The 19,219-nt window shown below is 39.0% G+C and overlaps 1 protein-coding gene across 20 annotated transcripts in view; it reads left to right on the forward strand.

Annotated features, from left to right (window-relative positions):
- The window catches only part of Plcb4 (phospholipase C beta 4), a 385,025-nt gene extending 376,202 nt beyond the window's left edge, over positions 1-8,823 (forward strand). For 16 of the 20 annotated variants that reach the window (XM_037205240.1, XM_028884521.2, XM_028884514.2 and 13 more), the window contains 4 exons: positions 1,734-1,791; positions 2,255-2,341; positions 5,240-5,276; positions 7,274-7,362. In XM_037205240.1, coding sequence (XP_037061135.1) covers positions 1,734-1,791; positions 2,255-2,341; positions 5,240-5,276; positions 7,274-7,362 — 271 coding nt within the window. Of the gene's footprint in view, positions 1-1,733; positions 1,792-2,254; positions 2,342-5,239; positions 5,277-7,273 lie in introns of all 20 variants that reach the window. The other 4 variants (XM_028884513.2, XM_037205246.1, XM_037205247.1 and 1 more) reach the window with 2 other exon arrangements.
- The last annotated feature ends 10,396 nt before the right edge of the window (positions 8,824-19,219 follow it).

A 19,219-nucleotide genomic window follows, 5' to 3' on the forward strand; every position in this document is an offset into this window, starting at 1 on the left:
GACAGAAACTACAGTGACTTTTAACATGAAGAATATGTGTATTTCTTAAAAGATGTCAAAATTAATGATATGAACACTCAAAGAAGGTAGAAACCAGAGTGAATACCAAGATCTTGGATCAAAATAAATAACAAAATACATGAAATACTAAAGTGGTGGTGGTGGTGGGGAAGCAAGAGAAAGCATCGGGAAAAGTAATAGCTTATCTGAAAACCTGTGAGAACAGATGAGCCGCTCCCTAGCCTGTCGGCAAGAATGATCAGGAGGAGAGAAGCAGCATGAACTAGTGACATGTGGAAAGAAAACTGAAAAATGAGTAGAAGCAAATAATTTTTAAAGACAACTGTAATGCTAATGGTAAATTGGAAAATATGCATAGAGTGGAGAATTACTTAGGAAAATACATGTGCCCCCATGGACAGCCCACATCCATGTGAATACAAACAGCACTAATTGGATTTGGAGGTTATTGATAATGTTAATAATAACAAGAGAAGACAGGAAATTGGAAGAAGACTGGTTGAGGGCACTGGGGACCCTGGAGGAAGGAAATAGGGAATTACGTATGCATGTATAAATTGTCAAAGAATAAATATTATTTTAAAAGAGAAAAGGAAAACATGTGAAGGGACTACAGATGGAAAAGCCTGAGAAGACATCATGATTGCAGAAGTGCACGTGTTTGTATGTTGTGTAGTCGTGAAACGCCCCACCTATAACCAGGGACACCGTTAAAACATCATGATGCGCCAACCATGGGGCAGAATCATCAGTATCTGGCCAGGCAAGGTTGGGCAGCTGTATGGGGAAAGCAGAGTCCAATGCTCCGACATATAAAAATGAAAATTAGGGTTAAAAACAGAGCCATGGGATAAAGATGACGTTATCCATATCCTACTAGCAAGCAAGTCTGGGAACTTGGGTCTGTGAAGGAAGCCAAAAATACCCTACTAAATCCTGAAAACACACAGAATGATGTTAGCATGCCCGTGCTATGTGGGATCTCACTAGAAATGCTGAAGCTTGGGCCCCCTCAGCCCCTCTGGGTCGGAGAGCCCAGCAGTCTATCTTTGATAGATCCTCCATGTGATTTATGAACAAGAAAATTTGAGAACACTTAGATGTATTTCACATGGACACTTTCATATATAGTTAAAAATATTAAAATAAGGCTAAGTAAGCCTTTGGCAGCTCCAGGACTTCCTCCAAGGAAAGGAAGAAGGGAAAATAGAATCTGGAGGAGTGCAAAAGCTTAAATTTTATATGTAACATTCTCTTCTCTATAAAAATAAGAGAGCAGGGACTAGACAGATGGCTCTCTGGTTAAGAGTGCTTACTGTTCTTGGAGGGGACCTCAGTCCTCTTCCCAGCAAACACATGGAAGTTCACAACTGCCTATAATTCCAGCACCTTCCTTTATCCTCAGAGGGCTCCTGCACATGCATGGTGCAAATAAACGCAGGCAGGAAAATACACATTTACATGGACAAAATAAATCTTAAAAGTAGGAGACCATAAAGAAACATTAGTGTCGGTTAGTCTGAGTGCTGTGTACATAGTTTTTTATATCTTTGTACGTATTTTGTATGTTTGGAAAAAAAATGCTACAATAAAAATTAAGGGGAAAGGAAGCAATAATCTTATCCAGAAAATGAAGTGAGGTAAGACTGGTTCTTATGGATATAAGTGAGTCCCACATGATGTCACACTATTATTGTCTCCACTGTTTCTAGGCGAGTCAGGGAGTTGAACAGCAGCAACACTAAAAAGTTTCTAGAAGAAAGAAAGAGAGTAAGTATTTCATGCGTTTCTCAGCACTCCTCTTTGGAAAAAAAATCTGAATAATAACTTGTGCTTGTCTCCCAACCTTTCAAGCTAATTTGCTTAATTTCATTATTTTTCTGTACATGAAATATTCCAGCATTGCCCCTCCCTGAAAGCCAAAGCAATCTCTGACTGCAATCATTATGGAAATTATCTGACAGCATGTTATGTAGATTACAAAGCCAAGTTTCAGTCATGCAGAAGTGCTCAGTTATTTTCTAAGATTTAGGAAAGGGAAGATATGCCCAATATAATATATGAGTCTAAACTCTTTAACAGTTTTCATGGTCTTTTTCATTCCTTTTTTTAAAAGTATGATCACCCTCAGTTAAAGGATAAGCTTAATAAGCCATCCATAGTTTATAATTTTGAGACTTCAACTTGAAATTGATCATGTTTTTTGTTTTTTTTGTTTTTTTTTTTCCCCCAGCTGGCAATGAAACAGTCAAAAGAAATGGATCAATTGAAAAAAGTTCAACTCGAGCACCTAGAATTCCTAGAGAAACAGAATGAGCAGGTATTCCACCCAATACACATAACAGACGTAGGTCAGCTTCAGGGTGGTGGTGCCATGGCCCACAGGAACCCTCTGGGAAGGGCTGTGGCCAGGGAGTACAGTGGACAGTAGAGAGACTTGCTACACTTACTGTACTTCCTCCTTTTCATAAAAAAACAAAAACAAAAACAACCAGAAATGCCTTTTTGTGGAGTGGAAGAAGGAAGTGGGTATGGAGTGTCACAGGTGCAAAGTTGTCGTTTGGATCTATTACAGGGATGGATTCTAAGCGTGACTACTAAAAGGGAGGATATGAGCAAACAGGTTACAAATGACCTCTTCATTTCCATTTGGAGCTGTGCAGCTTGCGCAAAATCTGTAGGTGTTAGTATATCAAAAAGCAAACTAGAAGGACCATCTTTCTTCAGTGTCAGTCTAAAAGGTGAACTTGTAAATTCTTCCCAGAGCTTCACAGTGGGATCTAAATTCTTGCCTCCATAACTCAACAAGCAACCCAACAGCAACGCAACAGCTTTGCATCTTCTCACTGTATTTTTTTTCTTGAAAAAAAAAAAAAAGAAAATTACCAACTAGAGAAGTTCAAGTGTGCACACGGTGGTTAGCCCAACTCCTGCACCAGGACAAATCTGCTTCCCGGAAGTGGAGTATATGAGTCACAGCTCACCAGCCTTCCTTTCAGCCTCTAGCTCACAGGGCACTGTAGCTCACAGCAAAGTGTACATTTCCGTCTCACTTGGTTTCATTTCACTTTTGGTTCGGACATTGTACTTTGTTGATAATTTACATCATTTAGGAGCTATAAAGAGCTTTTGATGAAATACTACTGCATTTTTTCTTTTCAATTTCTTCCCCTCTAGAAAGCAATCCTATGTTAGATTTTTTTTTTTCAGAGTAAATAGCTCACTCTGAAGAATGCTTCAGAAAGAATTACATTTTAAAAGGCCCTTAAGAAAAGAACACAAAACCATAGTCATTTTTGTCTTGTAGCTTAGGTAACAAACCTAGCCACTGATTTCAAGCCCTCACTCTCTGTTGGACAAAACTCAGACCTCTCATGGTTCCGAATTACGTTTCTGGTTTCCTTTTCATCTAACCAACTCTAGTTATGAATACTTGCCCTGATCCCCAAGAAGACTGGACATATGTTTGGTTCTAGAAGTCTAGTTCATCTGACCAACTCATAAATGCATCGTATTTTGGTACACATTATGCAACTTATGTTTTCTGTTTTTAAAGCCCTTATCAGACTGTGTCCCTGGCAACATGATACTGTAAGAAAGGGTAAAGCCACCATTTCCAAAGCTTCAGAACTCACTTCAGGGGTTCAAGGAAAGCAGAAGAAAAGGATATCTTTGAGAGGGTTTAGAATCTGCTTTAAAAGAAGGGCATGATGAAAGGCAAGGCACAGTTAGGCTTTAACTATCTAAATTAAGAAACTATTTAGAAATTATCGTGTCGCTTAGCAACAAGTTTGACTAAAGAATGTAAATGTGCTAAAAATTACTCATCACTACATAGTGGTGTAGATCAGAGCTACAGAATACAATTTTCAGGTGTTGCTACTTTTAAAGCATAATGAAGAAATCACTATGAGCATTGAACTATCCATGGATAATCCAGAGTACTTGCATTAAAAGATGGGGTTACTGATAGTTGTATTGATTGGATCATGTTGTAAAGATGCTGGATTTTTGTTCTTAAACTTCATATAATGCCTATGAATATGTCATAAGTATCATCTACCACCCACAGCTGAGACTTTGAGTCACAGAAACTTAAGAAAGCCCCGAACATGAAAAATACTCAGATGTAAAAATGTAGTGATATTCAAGAAAAAGGCATTCATTATATCAAATAAAGAGAATTGGGAATTGATGTCTACATTAAGGTTCAATTTGCAAATATCACTTGCTCCATAGCAAATTAAACAGTAGGTTTTTGTAGTGTTTTTTTTTTTTTTAACACGAAGGTCGAGCAGTGCTAGACTCAGTTTCTCTGTTACAACACTCTCCTAGACGCAGTGCAGGGGGTACAGTGTATATCCACTTGCTTCCTCATAAAGACAAAGGCTGGAGCCCTGTAATAGAACTCCATTCACAGTCAAGCAAACATTCCTTCAGCAAAGCAGTTTGCATTCTTCATGAAACCCCAACGTCTAAATCAGTCTTCCAAACCGTGGTTAAGCCCCAGATTTCTTCCCTATGTGTAGACGAAAGACGACTTAATTTAAACATCCATACAGTATTGCCCTTTGTAGTTTCTTACTCTTTTTTCCTATTCTTGTAGACCTCCCAGCCATGCCCTACCAACCCATAAGAAAGCCTGGTGGATCTACGTAACTAGACCACTGTCAGAGGCGCTGGGAGAAACAGATAACCGGTTCACACAATTCCCCTCAGTCTTGGTTCTGGATCCTGTGTCCTTTGTACAACACTTCCTAGCCTTGCTTCCTTCATCAGCCACTTCTTCACTCAGACTTCCAAGGGACAGGGCAATTTTTTTGTGTGACTTACACAGTGTTTCATCTGTCTTGACATGTACCATTTCAGACATTTAACGATTTCATTACTGTCACATTCAAGTCTTAAAAATTAATATCTGTCATTAATCCTATCATTCACTCAAGTGAGGTAAGGGCTCAGACAACCTGCCCCCTCACAGGAGAGAGGAACACATTGGGCTAATAGGCATTGGTTGTTTGTTTTGTTATTTTTATTCCTTTGTTGAGCTCAGCTTGGGGAAAGTTGTTGCTAATGGATGTGTATGTGTTTTACTCTTAGCTTTTTTTTGCTTTTCTGTGTATGGTTTTGCATTCATTTCTCAAAATCACTTCAGTATTCATTTATTTTGTTTTCTATGTATGACTCAATTTTGACATTACTATTTTTGTACAAACAGCTTTTGAAATCCTGTCATGCAGTGTCCCAAACACAAGGTAGGACCAAAATTTTGATGATAAGCAAGACCTTGCTTTCCTCTGCCTATATCAGTATTCTTGGTTTGATTTCCATTTATGACTCCCATCTGGCACAACTAAGTAATATCTGAAGGGGTTAGACTTAAAACCCTGGCTATTTCATGCTTGAATTCCTCATCCTACTTAATCTGAAATGCTGTCACATTTGTTTGTGGTAGTGTTTTAGCCAGCATTTCCAGTGGTAAACCTGGGAATCAGGTTGTTATCCTGAAGAAAACCCAGACGTAAGAACATTATTTATATATAATGTCTGTTGGTGCTTTTCAGTGATGTAGTATTGTGGTCTGTGTGCAGAAATGTTATAATACAATGCCTTTTGCTATGTTATCTGTTAAGTCTGGCCTGCCTGTAACTAGTCATCCCTTGTAAGGTGACTATATAATTGACTATTTGAAGCAGATATAAAATATTTTTGAGAAAGATGTCTGTTCATAATAGCCAGACATCTGCTAAGTTGTCCCAGGCAATAGAAATGGATGGTCACCCTGCTCATGCAAGAATTTAGCTCTTAGGATAATCTTTCAATGGCATATAATTATGCATTCTATACTCTGTTCAGTAGAATCCTTAAATGCAAAGTGGCCAAAATACAGGGAATCTTTTATTATTGTTTACTGAACATCAAATCATTTAATTTCCAGTACTGACAATGTCTCACGGCCATCTCTTATAATGCTGTCTGTGTCATTATTTCATGTTTGTATATTTTTCTCCATTTCTCCATACTCCTGTATTACTATATGTCAGGCATTGAAAATTATATGGGGAGAGGGAATCATTAGCCTCAAATTTACACAGATCTAAAATTCTTTGGCGATGTTTTATCTTCCCTCACTAGAATGAAACTGAAAGCCATAATGTTAACATAATAATAAAAGCACTGCATTGTCTGTGCGAAACCGATTTTTGTTATGGAACTTCATTTGGGAGACGTAGATACTCCTAGTATGATCTAGAGTTGACCAGCACCTCCCTCTGACTTCTGATTTAGCTGGAGTATCAAAGAAGACATGAACAGTAACATCAGGGCACTTCAGAATCTTCCTTCCACAATATATCTTTATAGAATTTTTTCATGTTTCCACTCTTACGTGTCCTCTGTTTCAGTGATCTGTCACTGAAAGCGGGAAGGGCACCTGTTTTCTTACCACATAAAAACATGCAAGCATGTGGGCTGGGCTTCTGGGTTTCAGATGGAAAGTCAACGTTGAAATGAACCACTTGGTTTCCCCATGTTCCCAAGTAATTACTTGTTACTGTGACCTGCTTCTGTAGTCCCTTTTCAATAAGCTGGTTGCTTTAGTGGCTATCTTCATTCATGATATTAAATTCATCCTGGCTTATATCCTGGTGGTCCATAAAAAGTAAGTTACCCCAGAGAAACAAGAGTCCCAGAGTTTGGATAGTAAGATTTCTGGAATCCTACATGCTCCTGTAATGTTATAGTTATAGGACTCTAGTCAAAACAGTGTAATGTATATATGCTTACCTTACCTATCCCCATCAAAAGACTCTTAGGTAATTACTTTTAATTAAGCTTTACTTGTTTGAGAAATTGGTTGCACATAAGCAATGCTATTCTGAAAAAAAATGATAGAATTATCTATACAAAGTCCTGGCAACACACAACACTAAATCAAACAGTTTGATCATCTAAGTATCTGGCTCAACTTCTTTTCATGTGATTTTCCCAGAAATTTGTAGGCCAGTTTTTCTCTGACTTTTATGTGCATTAAAATTTCCTAGAAGATCTTGTTGGAATACAGATTCAGATTCTGTGGATCTTAAGTAAACTCCAAGATCCTGCATTTCCAAGAAGAGCCCAAGGAGTTTTGAGGCTATCATCTACTTGTCACATTTATGTAAAAAGGACAGGTTGAGAGGAAAGAGACGAGAGCCAGTGGGTGCCTTCCGAGGGGATTTCCATGTTTAAGGCTCTGTTTCTGGTGTTGTAGGCCAAGGAGATGCAGCAGATGGTGAAATTGGAAGCCGAGATGGACCGCAGACCAGCAACAGTAGTATGAAACTCCAGAGTGCAAATTGAAGCTGGTTCCATGGACCATCAGGAGCTCATGGCCAGCTTCTAAACACAGACTCCATGGACAAAGGCTGTTTCCTTTTGTGTTTCTTTTATGTATAGACACGGTGTTACCTGAAACCACAGACTGGGGATGACCAAATGTTCTTCTACTAACAATTGAGTATTGAATTTCTTTGGCCAACCAAAAGTAGCTATGTATCTACAACAATTAAAAAAAAAAAAAAAAAGAATCTATTTCTGACAGGCAGAGTTGAACCATGATACACAACTTAAACATGTTTGCTATAAGACAGCATCACAAGTCAGTGGGCTTGGTGTTAACAGCTCTGCTTTGTGATGCATTAGGACATGTTTGAGCTGCTGCAAAAAAAAAATAGTGCATTAGTAACTTAATAGTAAGCGCATGCACTAGAAGAAGCAACTCTGTCTACAGTTCATTAGCAGAAGTGGTGGTCTGCTATACAAATCACTTTGCAGAATTTTCTACACCTAAGTTACCTCATCAGTAAGTGCCATGTCTTTACCATGCCATAAGATGCTAATTTCCTGTAAATGTTGCAGAAATTGTTAGACTAATAGAGACCCAGAAGAGTGTACCTGTGCCAAGCTCATCAGAGCTCCAAGGGGAACTCAGCAGGCTCGTTTCAGAAAGTTTACAGCTGACACTGCTTTGTAGGGATTGCTTCTGCAGATTCCAGATATTACAATTCACTATACACTATAAGGATTGTGAAGTGGTTATTGGCAAATGTTTGTAAATGTGACCATGTACAAAGTATTTATACTCCTTAATTCTCACGGTTATAGTGCGAAATCATCTAAACATTACCACATGACAAGACTAGTAAACAGGAATAAATAGACCTAATGTTTTGCATGATGCACAAGCACCAATTATGACTAACCTGTTCAGACACAGTTAATCTAACACCAAATAAATACTGGTTAAGTAAATGTATGGCACAGAATATTATTTGACTATCAAGACTTTTAGCATAATGAAAAAGTCTATATATATGTGTATATGAATTATGTGGGCATTCTTGATACTTCAAGTTCTAGTTTGAAAAAAATACATAACTAATTTAATTTTACACAAAAATATTTATGCAGATTTTCAGACTTTCATATCAGGAAATAACCTTTTTATGTCTGTTGAATATCCAAAAGATTTGCTACCGTGTTCATCTGCATGGTCTTTTCGCCTGCTATAGTTGCAGTGCAGGTGGCCCATAAAGTGGTATGCTGGGATCAAGTCACGCTACCCAAGACCAGAAGAGCCAGCAGAGACCTGGTGGCCTTGAACGGATCAGATTCCTGATTGTAGGATGTAAAATGCCAACTTAATGGTTGTATATGATTGTACAAATCAATTCTGTGTGTTCCTCTGAAGAGAGCAGAGAGAATTATACCATGAAGGCTGAAATTCAACTTACAACTTCTCTAATAAAAAATGAAAACACATGCTGAGTTGTCAGAGTATTTGCTTCCACAATGCTTTCTAAACAACCTTTGCCTTTTCATACACGGTCTTGTCATGAATTTCAAAAGGGGCTTTATGTCATATCCCCGTTATGGTTTTCCCCAACACAAAACACCCAGATTCCACATACAGAAGTCATGGGTTCTTTTCTTCCTCGTGGTTATGATTTGAGTAGCTCTCACACACACACCATCAAATTCTTGGCTTTCTTATTTTGTAAAAGAGTGGGATCAGACCACATGGGTTTAGCACCAACATCCCATTTAGTAAGAGGTCTTCGCATTTGGGTTTCCCGTTTTCAAAGGTTTTGATAGCTCTCTTCCTCCAAGCCAGTGGTTTCCTTCCAAGAGCTCCACTCTGCTGTCACTGTCCCCTGCACTGAAGCCACCACTTGCCACTTGCCTCTGCTTTTAAGGCTCCTATTGATAGGAGTTCCAGTGGAGGAGTGGATTGTGGGGTATCAGGGGGGGTGGTTAAAGGGAAGGTAGGGAGAGGAAATGGGAGGAGAGGAGGGAGTAGAAACTTCGATCAGGATGTAAAATAAAAAAATAAAAATAAAGAAGGCTCCTATTTTCCCCATTTTTTTTTTCTGATCATGCCGTCTCTGGGTTTCCATCCTTCTATACCATAATTAATATTTGTGTTTTGCAGTTTTAGAGTCTGAAACAGTTTTTTATTTAACCCAGATTATTTTCAGTATTTGAAACATATTTACCCACAGAAGATCTATTGGAACAACGTAAGTAAGCATGACTGAGATCACATGGCAAAATTGTGATGTTTTGTTATTAAATGTATATTGCCCATGGCTGGAGAGGTGGCTCAGCATCTAAGAGTCCTTGCTGTACTTGCAGGTGAACAGAGTTTGGTTCCTAGCATCCATGTCAGGCTCACGACTACCTGTAACTCCAGCTCTAGGGGATATGATCCCCTCTTGCCTCTGTTGGCACCAACATACATGTGGCAGACATTCACATAGACACACATTTGTTTAAGTTTATATTGCACCCAAATCCTATACTTATTAAAGAAAAAAAAAAGAAACCCTTGCCAATTAAAATGACTCATTCTCTTCTAGCATTAAGATCACTGCTGTGATTCAGGGCATGTTGCTCTAAGTGCCCAGTCTTCATTCAGAGCTCTCTGCCCTCTAGGATCTCCTATGACTTCCTTCCCTAGGATCTGACTACAAAGGAAGCTTTCTGTCTTCTGCCAGGTGGGAGGAGCATCTGATCTTCCCATCATCCAACCAGCCAGTCCTCACGGCCCTCTGAAGCTCTGGAAAGTGGGCCATTCTACCTAGTGGTTCAAGACTGCTGTCACTTTGAAGAGGGCTCTCATCATATCTGTTCATTTGGGCATTCTCCTGGGATGTGCAGACCTCTTGGATCTGGGCTATCTTACCTCTGATTTTTTCATCACAACACCACCATTGAAAGTGTCACCGATAGTACCATGTTGTTCCCATATAGTGGATCCTCACAAATCTAGGAGGCTTGAAGTCTTCTGGAACTATGCCCTAAGACATACAAAGTGAGCCTGGTTATACAAAGCCCTAAGACTTACCTGAGTTTCTACTGTATCTTGCTTCTTCTATATCTAGGACATGTACTTCCAATTTAGGGCTCTGAAAACTTCACTTGATTCTTTTTTTGAAAGGGTGTATCTTTTTCAGAAATTAAGCGGTTGTAGGTCTACAGATATATGTCTGTGTCGTCTGTACTGTTCCGTTGATCCACGTGTCTGTTTTGTACAAGTACCGCACTGTTTGTGTTTTTGTGTTAATGTGGCTCTGCAATATAATTTAAAATCAGACACTGTGATAGTTGTAGCATTGTCTTTCGCTCAAGATTCCATTGATTCTCCTCTCCTTCTCTGTCTCTGTGTGTGTGTGTGTGCATGTGTGTTTCCATATGCATTTTAGAATGTTTGTTCTATTCCCTTTAAAGTCATTAGAATGTTAATGCAGATCGTATTGAATCTGGAAGTGACTTTTGGCAAGACAGCTATTTCTCAGTATTCACTGGGCTGAGCCATTAGCATGGTAGATATACCTTCCAGTACTTTCTTTAGTTTCTTCAGTAGTCTTTGCAGAAGTCTTTTACCTTGTTGGTTGGATTTATTCCTATATTATTTATTCATTGAGCTATTATGAATGGCCTTTTTTTCCCCTCTGCTTTCTTTCTCAGCCTGTTCACAGTTGGTATATAGAAAGCTATAGATGTGTGTTGAATTTGTATCCTGCAAAAGTGTTTCTCAACCAGAGTGTCTGGTGGAGTAGGGCCTGGTTCTTATCTTTATCCTTTACTCAGTGGGCATTCTTGATAAACTGGAATATCCACACAGTGTTATACTTCTTCTCTAAGTAGGTTTATCTTCCATTTTCGAGAGATGAAGAACAGCATTATGGGAAAGAAGCTTGCCAAGCTACATGCACATCAGGAATGACCACATATCGACACAGGATGTATTTATAGATCTCACAGAATGAAAATACTCTGCCAGTCAAATGACATGCCATCCAGTGAATATTAAGACATTTCTTGATTTAAGAGATGGTAAAATGTCAAGAATACATGCACAAGAGAATGTGTCAAACATAGTATTTCAAACATTTTATACACAATCTTCAAACCCCAAGCCTTAAAGAAGGAAGGAAATTCCAACTATAGGACACAAGATAACCCTTCAGAAAACTTAGAGAACTGTCTATACCTGGGTCTGAGGTTCAGCAATGAGCTTCCTGAAAAGTAATTCAAAACAGGAAAGAAATCTATAATTTCTTACAGGTTAAGAAATCTGTCTTCCCTTAGTTGTTTCATCCTATCACATGCCTTCAGTTCTACTTGTGTGATGACTCTTACCCCAGTGAGGTGAGCTTTGCTCCTCTACATGATTTCCCCCTTACAGACCTCAAGAGTTAAACAGACAGTGTTCACATTGTGCATAATTAATAAAAATTAGAACTCAGTTCTCCATCTGTCCTCCCCCACTTGTTTTAGCAATTCCATAGCCAGTGCTGAACCTTGGGGCAATCTTGTTCTGCTTGGCTTCATCAGCTTCCATCCCCAACTGCTGATCCATCAACAAATCACACCTCCCTGTCTGAGAAGCTTCTCTCTCCTCCCTTGGAGCTTCTCTGCTTCCTTGACATCCAGGGGTTTGAGCTTTTCCCTTCAGATCCCTTCTGTATATACAGAATCTTTTTACCAAAAGATGGTCCTAATCAGATTTCAATGCCATTCAGATGTGAAGAATTCCTATCCACCAACTAAAGAATAACATTCAAATAACAGGAAACAGTATTCCATTTCTAATCTCAATTGGTCTACTCACATAACCCAATTCGATTTAGCATTCTTTGCTCACAGATAGGTAACACACATCCTTTCTAGTGCACTGCACAACCTTAAGAAACAACTCCCGCCGGGCAGTGGTGGCCCACATCTTTAATCCCAGCACTCAGGAGGCAGAGCCAGGCAGATCTCTGTGAGTTTGAAGCCAGCCTAGTCTACAGAGCGAGATCCAGGACAGGCACCAAAACTACACAGAGAAACCCTGTCTCAGAAAAGAGAGAAGAGAGAGAGAGAGAGAGAGAGAGAGAGAGAGAGAGAGAGAGAGAGAGAGAGAGAGAAGAAGAAGAAGAAGAAGAAGAAGAAGAAGAAGAAGAAGAAGAAGAAGAAGAAGAAGAAGAAGAAGAAGGAGAAGAGAAAGAAAAGAAAAGAAACAACCTCCCCCAAATGCCACCTCCTCAAAGTTGCCTTTGATTTTGAAAGAATACATGGCTCTTAACTATTATACGATTATTAAGTATTTCTGTAAGGTGAAATTTACAACTTATAATTATGTAACTTCATGAGCAGGAAATACCTTCAAATACCTGACTGAAAATCTTAAAATAAGCTTTTTGTGGTATATCTTCTCAATTCTGCACCCCCGCCCCCTGCAAAAAATAACTACCTCAATTATGTTAGTGCCCTTTCAAAGTAGTCCAGAGCTGGGTAAGTAGTCCAGTGATAAAACACACACCTAGGATGTGCAATGATCTTCAGCAATGCAAAAAATAAAATAGCCACCATATCATAAAAGCCACCAGGAACTTAACAAGTGACTATCAACATTAGGAGGGCTATGGAAAGTGAAAAGGGGAATGCTCATTTTATTGTTGGTGTTGTTTAAGGATACATCATTTCAAACCAGAAATAGCTTCTGTAGCTAGAGTTTTCCTGCCTTGCCCACAGTCAGGACAAATCTCTATCACCTGCCAGTCCCACAGCCCCTCAGACCCGACCAAGTAAACACAGAGACTTATGTTGCTTACAAACTGTATGGCCATGGCAGGCTTCTTGCTAACTGTTCTTATATCTTAAATTAATCCATTTCCATAAATCTATACCTTGCCATGTGGCTCGTGGCTTACCAATGTCTTCACATGCTTCTTGTCATGGCGGCGGCTAGCAGTGTCTCCTCCCGCCTTCCTGTTCTTTCTTTTCTCCTGCCTAGCCACTGGCCAATCAGTGTTTTATTTATTGACCAATCAGAGCAATTTGACACACAGACCATCCCACAGCAAGCTTCTTTGTAATCACTTCTGCAAGTCTTACAGAGGGCCACACTTCTTTGAACATTTTTGTGATACTTAGAGTTTTGGAGAATCCCAGGCACACTTTAATAATTGTACCTTTAATATCATAAATCTGAGGTGATGCCTCTGGCATGAATAATTTATGAGCCTTTGTCTAATATTTCGTGAAAAGCATTCTGCTCCATCAGAATGAGGAAAACTATTAAGAGGAGGGAACAGAAGATAGTTTTAAATGGCAACATCATTGTTTCTGCATAAAAAGAAAACAATGTACCTGTATCAATAAAAGAGGCAATGCCCCTTCTGCTTTCCTCTCCTTGACTGACTTTCTTAGAAATAAAAGGTGGGGTCCCTGAGCTGCTTCATCCTGGATGTTTTTAGACTCGATCACAATGCAATGAAAATAAACTTCAGCAAATAAGATTTCCAAGACTCAAAAGTCTGTTCAGCTGAACACCTGCTCATCTTATGTTCCAAGAAATTTCATTCCAAAGAAATGAGTCTACATGTTCACTAAGGTACATGCTCTTAATATTAAACTAAAAACCAATTGCATCAAAAGAAGAATGCATGAACATATGTGGACTCCATATAATTCTAATCATAGGATATCTTGGACCAGTCAGAAAAGGTTCCGTAAGAGATGACCTGGGGTGATGGGAATGCTGTGGAGAAGTGGTTCTCAGAATGTGTGACAGAGACCCCTTAAATCATCCCATGTTCTCGAGAGTCTGCATGAAGACTTGGGAGTACCTCTGTTTTCCAGTTCATCTTTATGGAAAGCTGATTTGTGAGTGTGTGTGTGTGTGTGTGTGTGTGTACATTCCAATTGAAATGACAGCACAACAGAATGAAAGGAAAATCACCAGAATGCAGGTGATTTCTGTGAAGTTGGATGTTGAAAGATGGGAGATGATGTAAACAGTGCTACTCTACCAATGTTTAGTAATATCATTTTTTCACTAAAAATAGTCACATAGTAGTTACATGTTAATATGTGGAAGGTTGATTGTTACTTTTATTGGACTGGAAAAATATTTCAAAATTACTATTTTAATTTCTAGGAGTTATATTTACAGACAAAAGTCATATATGCAAAAACTCAAATTCTTCAAACTATAAGCATGGGAAGTAGTCCCAAGACTAAAGATTTTAAGAGTTGTACGGGGCTGGAGAGATGGCTTAGAGGTTAAGGGGACTGACTGCTCTTCCAGAGGTCCTGAGTTCAATTCCCAGCAACCACAGGGTAGCTCACAACCATCTATAATGGGATCTGCTGCCCTCTTCTGGCATGCAGGCAGGATACTGTACACATATAATAAATAAATAAGTCTAAAAAAAAGATTTAAAAAAAAAAGAGTTGTTGAACTATGATTTGGCTTGAGTGAAGGCTGTGTGGATGTAATACTGATCTGGGTGTGCACTTCAGATTCATGTGCCCCATTACATGTACATAGTCCAAAACTGTTTCAAATATACATAGGAAAACAGTTAGCTGCTTAAGATACAATATGAATTGGACAGAATAAATTTATTATACAGAAATACACATTTTTTTGAAGATCATTAGGAATTATGCCAAAATAACAAAACTTCCTTGAAGTCTGATGCTAAGTGGGCACCAGCTAAGAGGCCTACTTTATCTAAGAGTTTGGAGCACAAAATTAAAACGTTTCTTTATGGAGAGGTTAGTCCACACCCCCTTTTAGAAAGAGCAGGAAATCCTTGGTTAGGGGTGCAGGCATAGAGTGAGGAAGTGGTAAGGGAGAGAGGCAGAGAGTCTGGTTCAGAGTATTAAAAAGAGTATTTTCTCTTTATTCTTTCTGTGCTGGTTAGTTTATTGTCAACTTGACACAGCCTAGCTAGAATCACTTGGCAAGGGAAACACTCAGTTGGGGAATTGCCTAAATCAGATCAGCCTGTGGGCAGGTGTCTCTAGGGCATTGTCTTGATTGTTAATTGCCCTACAATCCCTGGGCAAGTAGGTGATCCTGGACTGTTTGAGAAAGTTAGCTAAGCATGGGTAACAAGCAAACTACAAGCAGTGTTCCTCCCTAGTTTCCACTTCAAGTTCCTGCCCTGACTTCCCTCAATGGTGGGCTGTGAACTGGAGTTGTGAGTTAAAATAAATCTTTTCTCCTCTGAAAGTTGCTTTTGGTCATGGAATTTGTTACAGAAACAGAAACTAGAACACTTCGTTCCAGTGCTTCCCATGCCAAGTTGCCAAGTTAGCAATGGAAAATGATTTGAACCAATCCAAGAAAAACTAAGAGAGATTGACAAGGAACAACAACAACAGAATGACATTCAGGAAAGAACAGACATAACTACTTGATAGAGGTGACAGCTGTCAGCTAAAGAGAAATTGAGGAGTTAACAGATTGGACATAGCTAGTCCTAAGGGGACTGTGCAGTAATGGGAACACTAGAGAGGAAATGGAAAAGCCCTGTCAACTGGGACAGATGGAATTTTTCAGAGATCAGTGTGACGCAGCATAGTACTACCATTTTGTAATAGCTATCCCTGGGTAAGTAAGTGAATGAGTGTGTGTGTGTGTGTGTGTGTGTGTGTGTGTGTGTGAGAGAGAGAGAGAGAGAGAGAGAGAGAGAGAGAGAGAGAGAGAGAGAGAGAGAGAGAGAGAGAGAGAGAGATTTCATTACCCTAGTGGCTACTGGTATTAAGCATCTTCAGTGTGCGTATCCAATACCTGTATAGCTTTTTTGTCTTTCATTTTCTCCTTTCTTTTCTTTTTCAGATATATGTTTTCTGAACCTTTGTCTTTTTAAAATTGGTTGACTCATTTAATAGCTGAGTTGCAGATATTCTTCATACATTTCAGGTTGAGTACCTTTTTAGATATGTGATTTAAAAAATGATTTTCCCTGCGGCGTGTGGCGCACTTTATCAGCTCGGAGGCAGAGGCGGATCGTGTGAGTTCGAGGCAGGGTAAATAAAAGAAAGGCAAAATACGAAAAACCTGTTCGAAAAAAAAACAAAAAAAAAAAAAAAATGATTTTCCCATTCTGTGACTTTTCTACTTCCTATTCATTTTCATAACGTTGTATCTTCTAAAGGACAAAAGTTTTGCCAAACACTGTAGCTCATGCTTTGAATTCCAGAACCTGGAAGACAGAGTCAAGTAGATCTCCATGAATTTGAGGCTAGCCTGATCTACATAGTGAATTCCAAGAGAGTCAAGGCTACATAGATCTAGTCCCAAAACTAAAAGAAGAAAAATGTTGTGGTTTTTATTAATGACATTTAATTTGTTTCTTTTGCTGATTTTTATGTTTCTGGAGTGGGTCATATCTAAGCAATCATTACTTAATTCAACATTACTAAATTGCCCATTTTCTTCTAAGAGCTTTTTTATTTATTTACATGAGGGTATGGGTGAGGATGCATGTGTCCCAAGGCACACTTGTGTAGGTCAGAGGAAAAATTGTATCCCTAGTATTGGATTTTGTCAAATGCCTTTTCTGCACAAATGAGATGATCATATGATTTTTGTCTTTCAGTATGTTCATATCCTGGATTATATTGATCTATTTACATATGTTGAACCATCTCTGCATCTCTGGGATGAAGTCTACTTGATCATGGTGGATGATCTTTTTGATGTTTTCTTGGATTTGGTTTGCTACTATTTTATTGAGAATTTTTGCATCTATGTTAAAAGGGAAATTGATCTGTAATTCTTTGTTGGGTCTTTATGTAGTTTAGATATTAGGGTTAACTGTGTGACCTCATAAAAAGAATTGGGCAATGTTCCTTCTATTTCTATTTTTTTGATTAATTGAAGAGTGTTAGCATCAGTCCTTCTTTGAAAGCCTGGTAGAATTTTGTATTAAAACCATCTGGTCCTGGGCTTTTTATTTTGTTTTATTTTTGCTTCTATTTCACTAGGAATTATAGGTCTGTTGAAAGTGTTTATCTGTTCTTGATTTAACTTTGGTAGTGGTATATATCAAGAAAACAACCCATTTTTTTAGGTTTTCCAATTTGTGGAGTACAGTTATTTTAAAGTATGTTCTTATGATTTTCTGGATTTCCTCAGTGTCTGTTCTTATGTCCCCCTTTCATCTCTAATTTTGTTAATTTAGATCTCCTCTCTCTGGCTTTTATTTAATTTAGTAAGAGTTTGTTGATCTTATTGATTTTCTCAAAGAGCCAACTTTTTGTTTCATTGATTCTTAGTATTGTTTGTTTGTTTGTCTGTTATCGATTTAATCCCTGAATTTGATTATTTTGTTGTCTATTCCTCTTGGGTATTATTTCTTATTTTTGATCTAGAGCTTTCATATGTGCCGTTGTTACTAGTAGGAGATAGTACTATGAATTTGTCTCTTGGAGCTGCTTCATTCTTTACTGATTCTTTGGGAATTTCACATCATGTACCCCACTCCCACTCACTTCCTAGCCCCTCCATATCAAATCCTCACCCATGCAACATGTCCCCCCAATTAATTTAAAACAAAACAAACCCAAACAAACAAACAATCAACAAAACCCACCTTACTCCTCCATCTTTCTAACACCTCTTCATTCATCCTTGTGGCATCGGGAGCTTCAGTGCATCATAGAGTATATTCTTTTGTCCGATTAGCCCCATCTGTAAAATATTCATTGCAATGAGTCATTGGTCTGGTTCAAGGCCTCTGGCACACCATCATCACCAGATCCTCACTGAAACTCCTCTCGGATATCCTACTGTTGGCCTGAGTCATGAGATCCTGCAGTTATCAATCTGCAGGACAAATCCCTTCAAGCACTATAGCAGGTCATAGATGGGGTGGATGTTAGGGTGGACCAACCCAAGGCCCAGGATGTGGGTCTGGTGGTAGTTGAACTGGTCAGTCCAGGCCACTGGGACTTCCTCCTCAGATGAGGAGCAGAGCCAGCTCTTCTAGGCCCATGTCATTGAAGCCAGCTTTCCCATGCCTGTGATGAGGGGTAAAACCCTCTCCCAAGTGTGGGGATGGGGAGTAGTTCTCCCAAGGGTGGTGTGTAGGGTCATCTCTCTGCTATAGTGTCCAGCGAGGGTCAGGGCCACTGAGGTGTGGGGCCGGCCTAATACAGCCATTGGACTTCAACACATGTGGTTCTATTACCTCTTATGGTAACACAGGCCATGGATATCATCACATTTTCTGGCCACAGCAGGAACATGGACCCAGACATGCCCCCTCCAGCAGCTCGGGCCAGACATCACCATGGCCCCAGTGGCAGCACAGACCACCCAGATCAGCATGGTCCCAGGTAGCAGTAAGGCCCTCGTACACCAACGTGGTCTTAGGTGGCTGTTCATACCCCATGTGCCTTATTGTTTTTGGATTTAGTATTTTCTTTAACTGAGGTAATTATTTCTTCTATCTTGTCTTCAATACCTGAGAGTCTCTTTCCCATTTCTTGTATTCTATTGGTAAGGTTCTTGTTTGAGTTCCTAAATTTTTCATTTTTCTAGATTTCGCTCAGTTTAGGTTTTCTTCATTAATTCTATTTCTACTTAAAGGTTTTGAGTTGTTTTTATTCATTTCCTTCCACTGTTTATGTATTCAAAGATTTCATTAATCAATTTATTCATATTCTCTTTAAGATCATATTCATAATTGCTATTTTGAAGTCCGTATTTAGTGCTTAGCTATATTTTATTTCTTAGGGCCTACATTAGAAGGATTGTTGGGCTAGAGTAGGACATATTGTCCTGCTGTTATTGATTGTGTTTATATGCTGGTGTCTAGGCATCTGGGTTGGGGATGATTATAATTCTAGGTACTGATACCTAGTCTTG

The sequence above is a fragment of the Peromyscus leucopus genome, chromosome 4 (assembly GCF_004664715.2).
Source record: "Peromyscus leucopus breed LL Stock chromosome 4, UCI_PerLeu_2.1, whole genome shotgun sequence".
NCBI classification, from domain to species: domain Eukaryota; kingdom Metazoa; phylum Chordata; class Mammalia; order Rodentia; family Cricetidae; genus Peromyscus; species Peromyscus leucopus.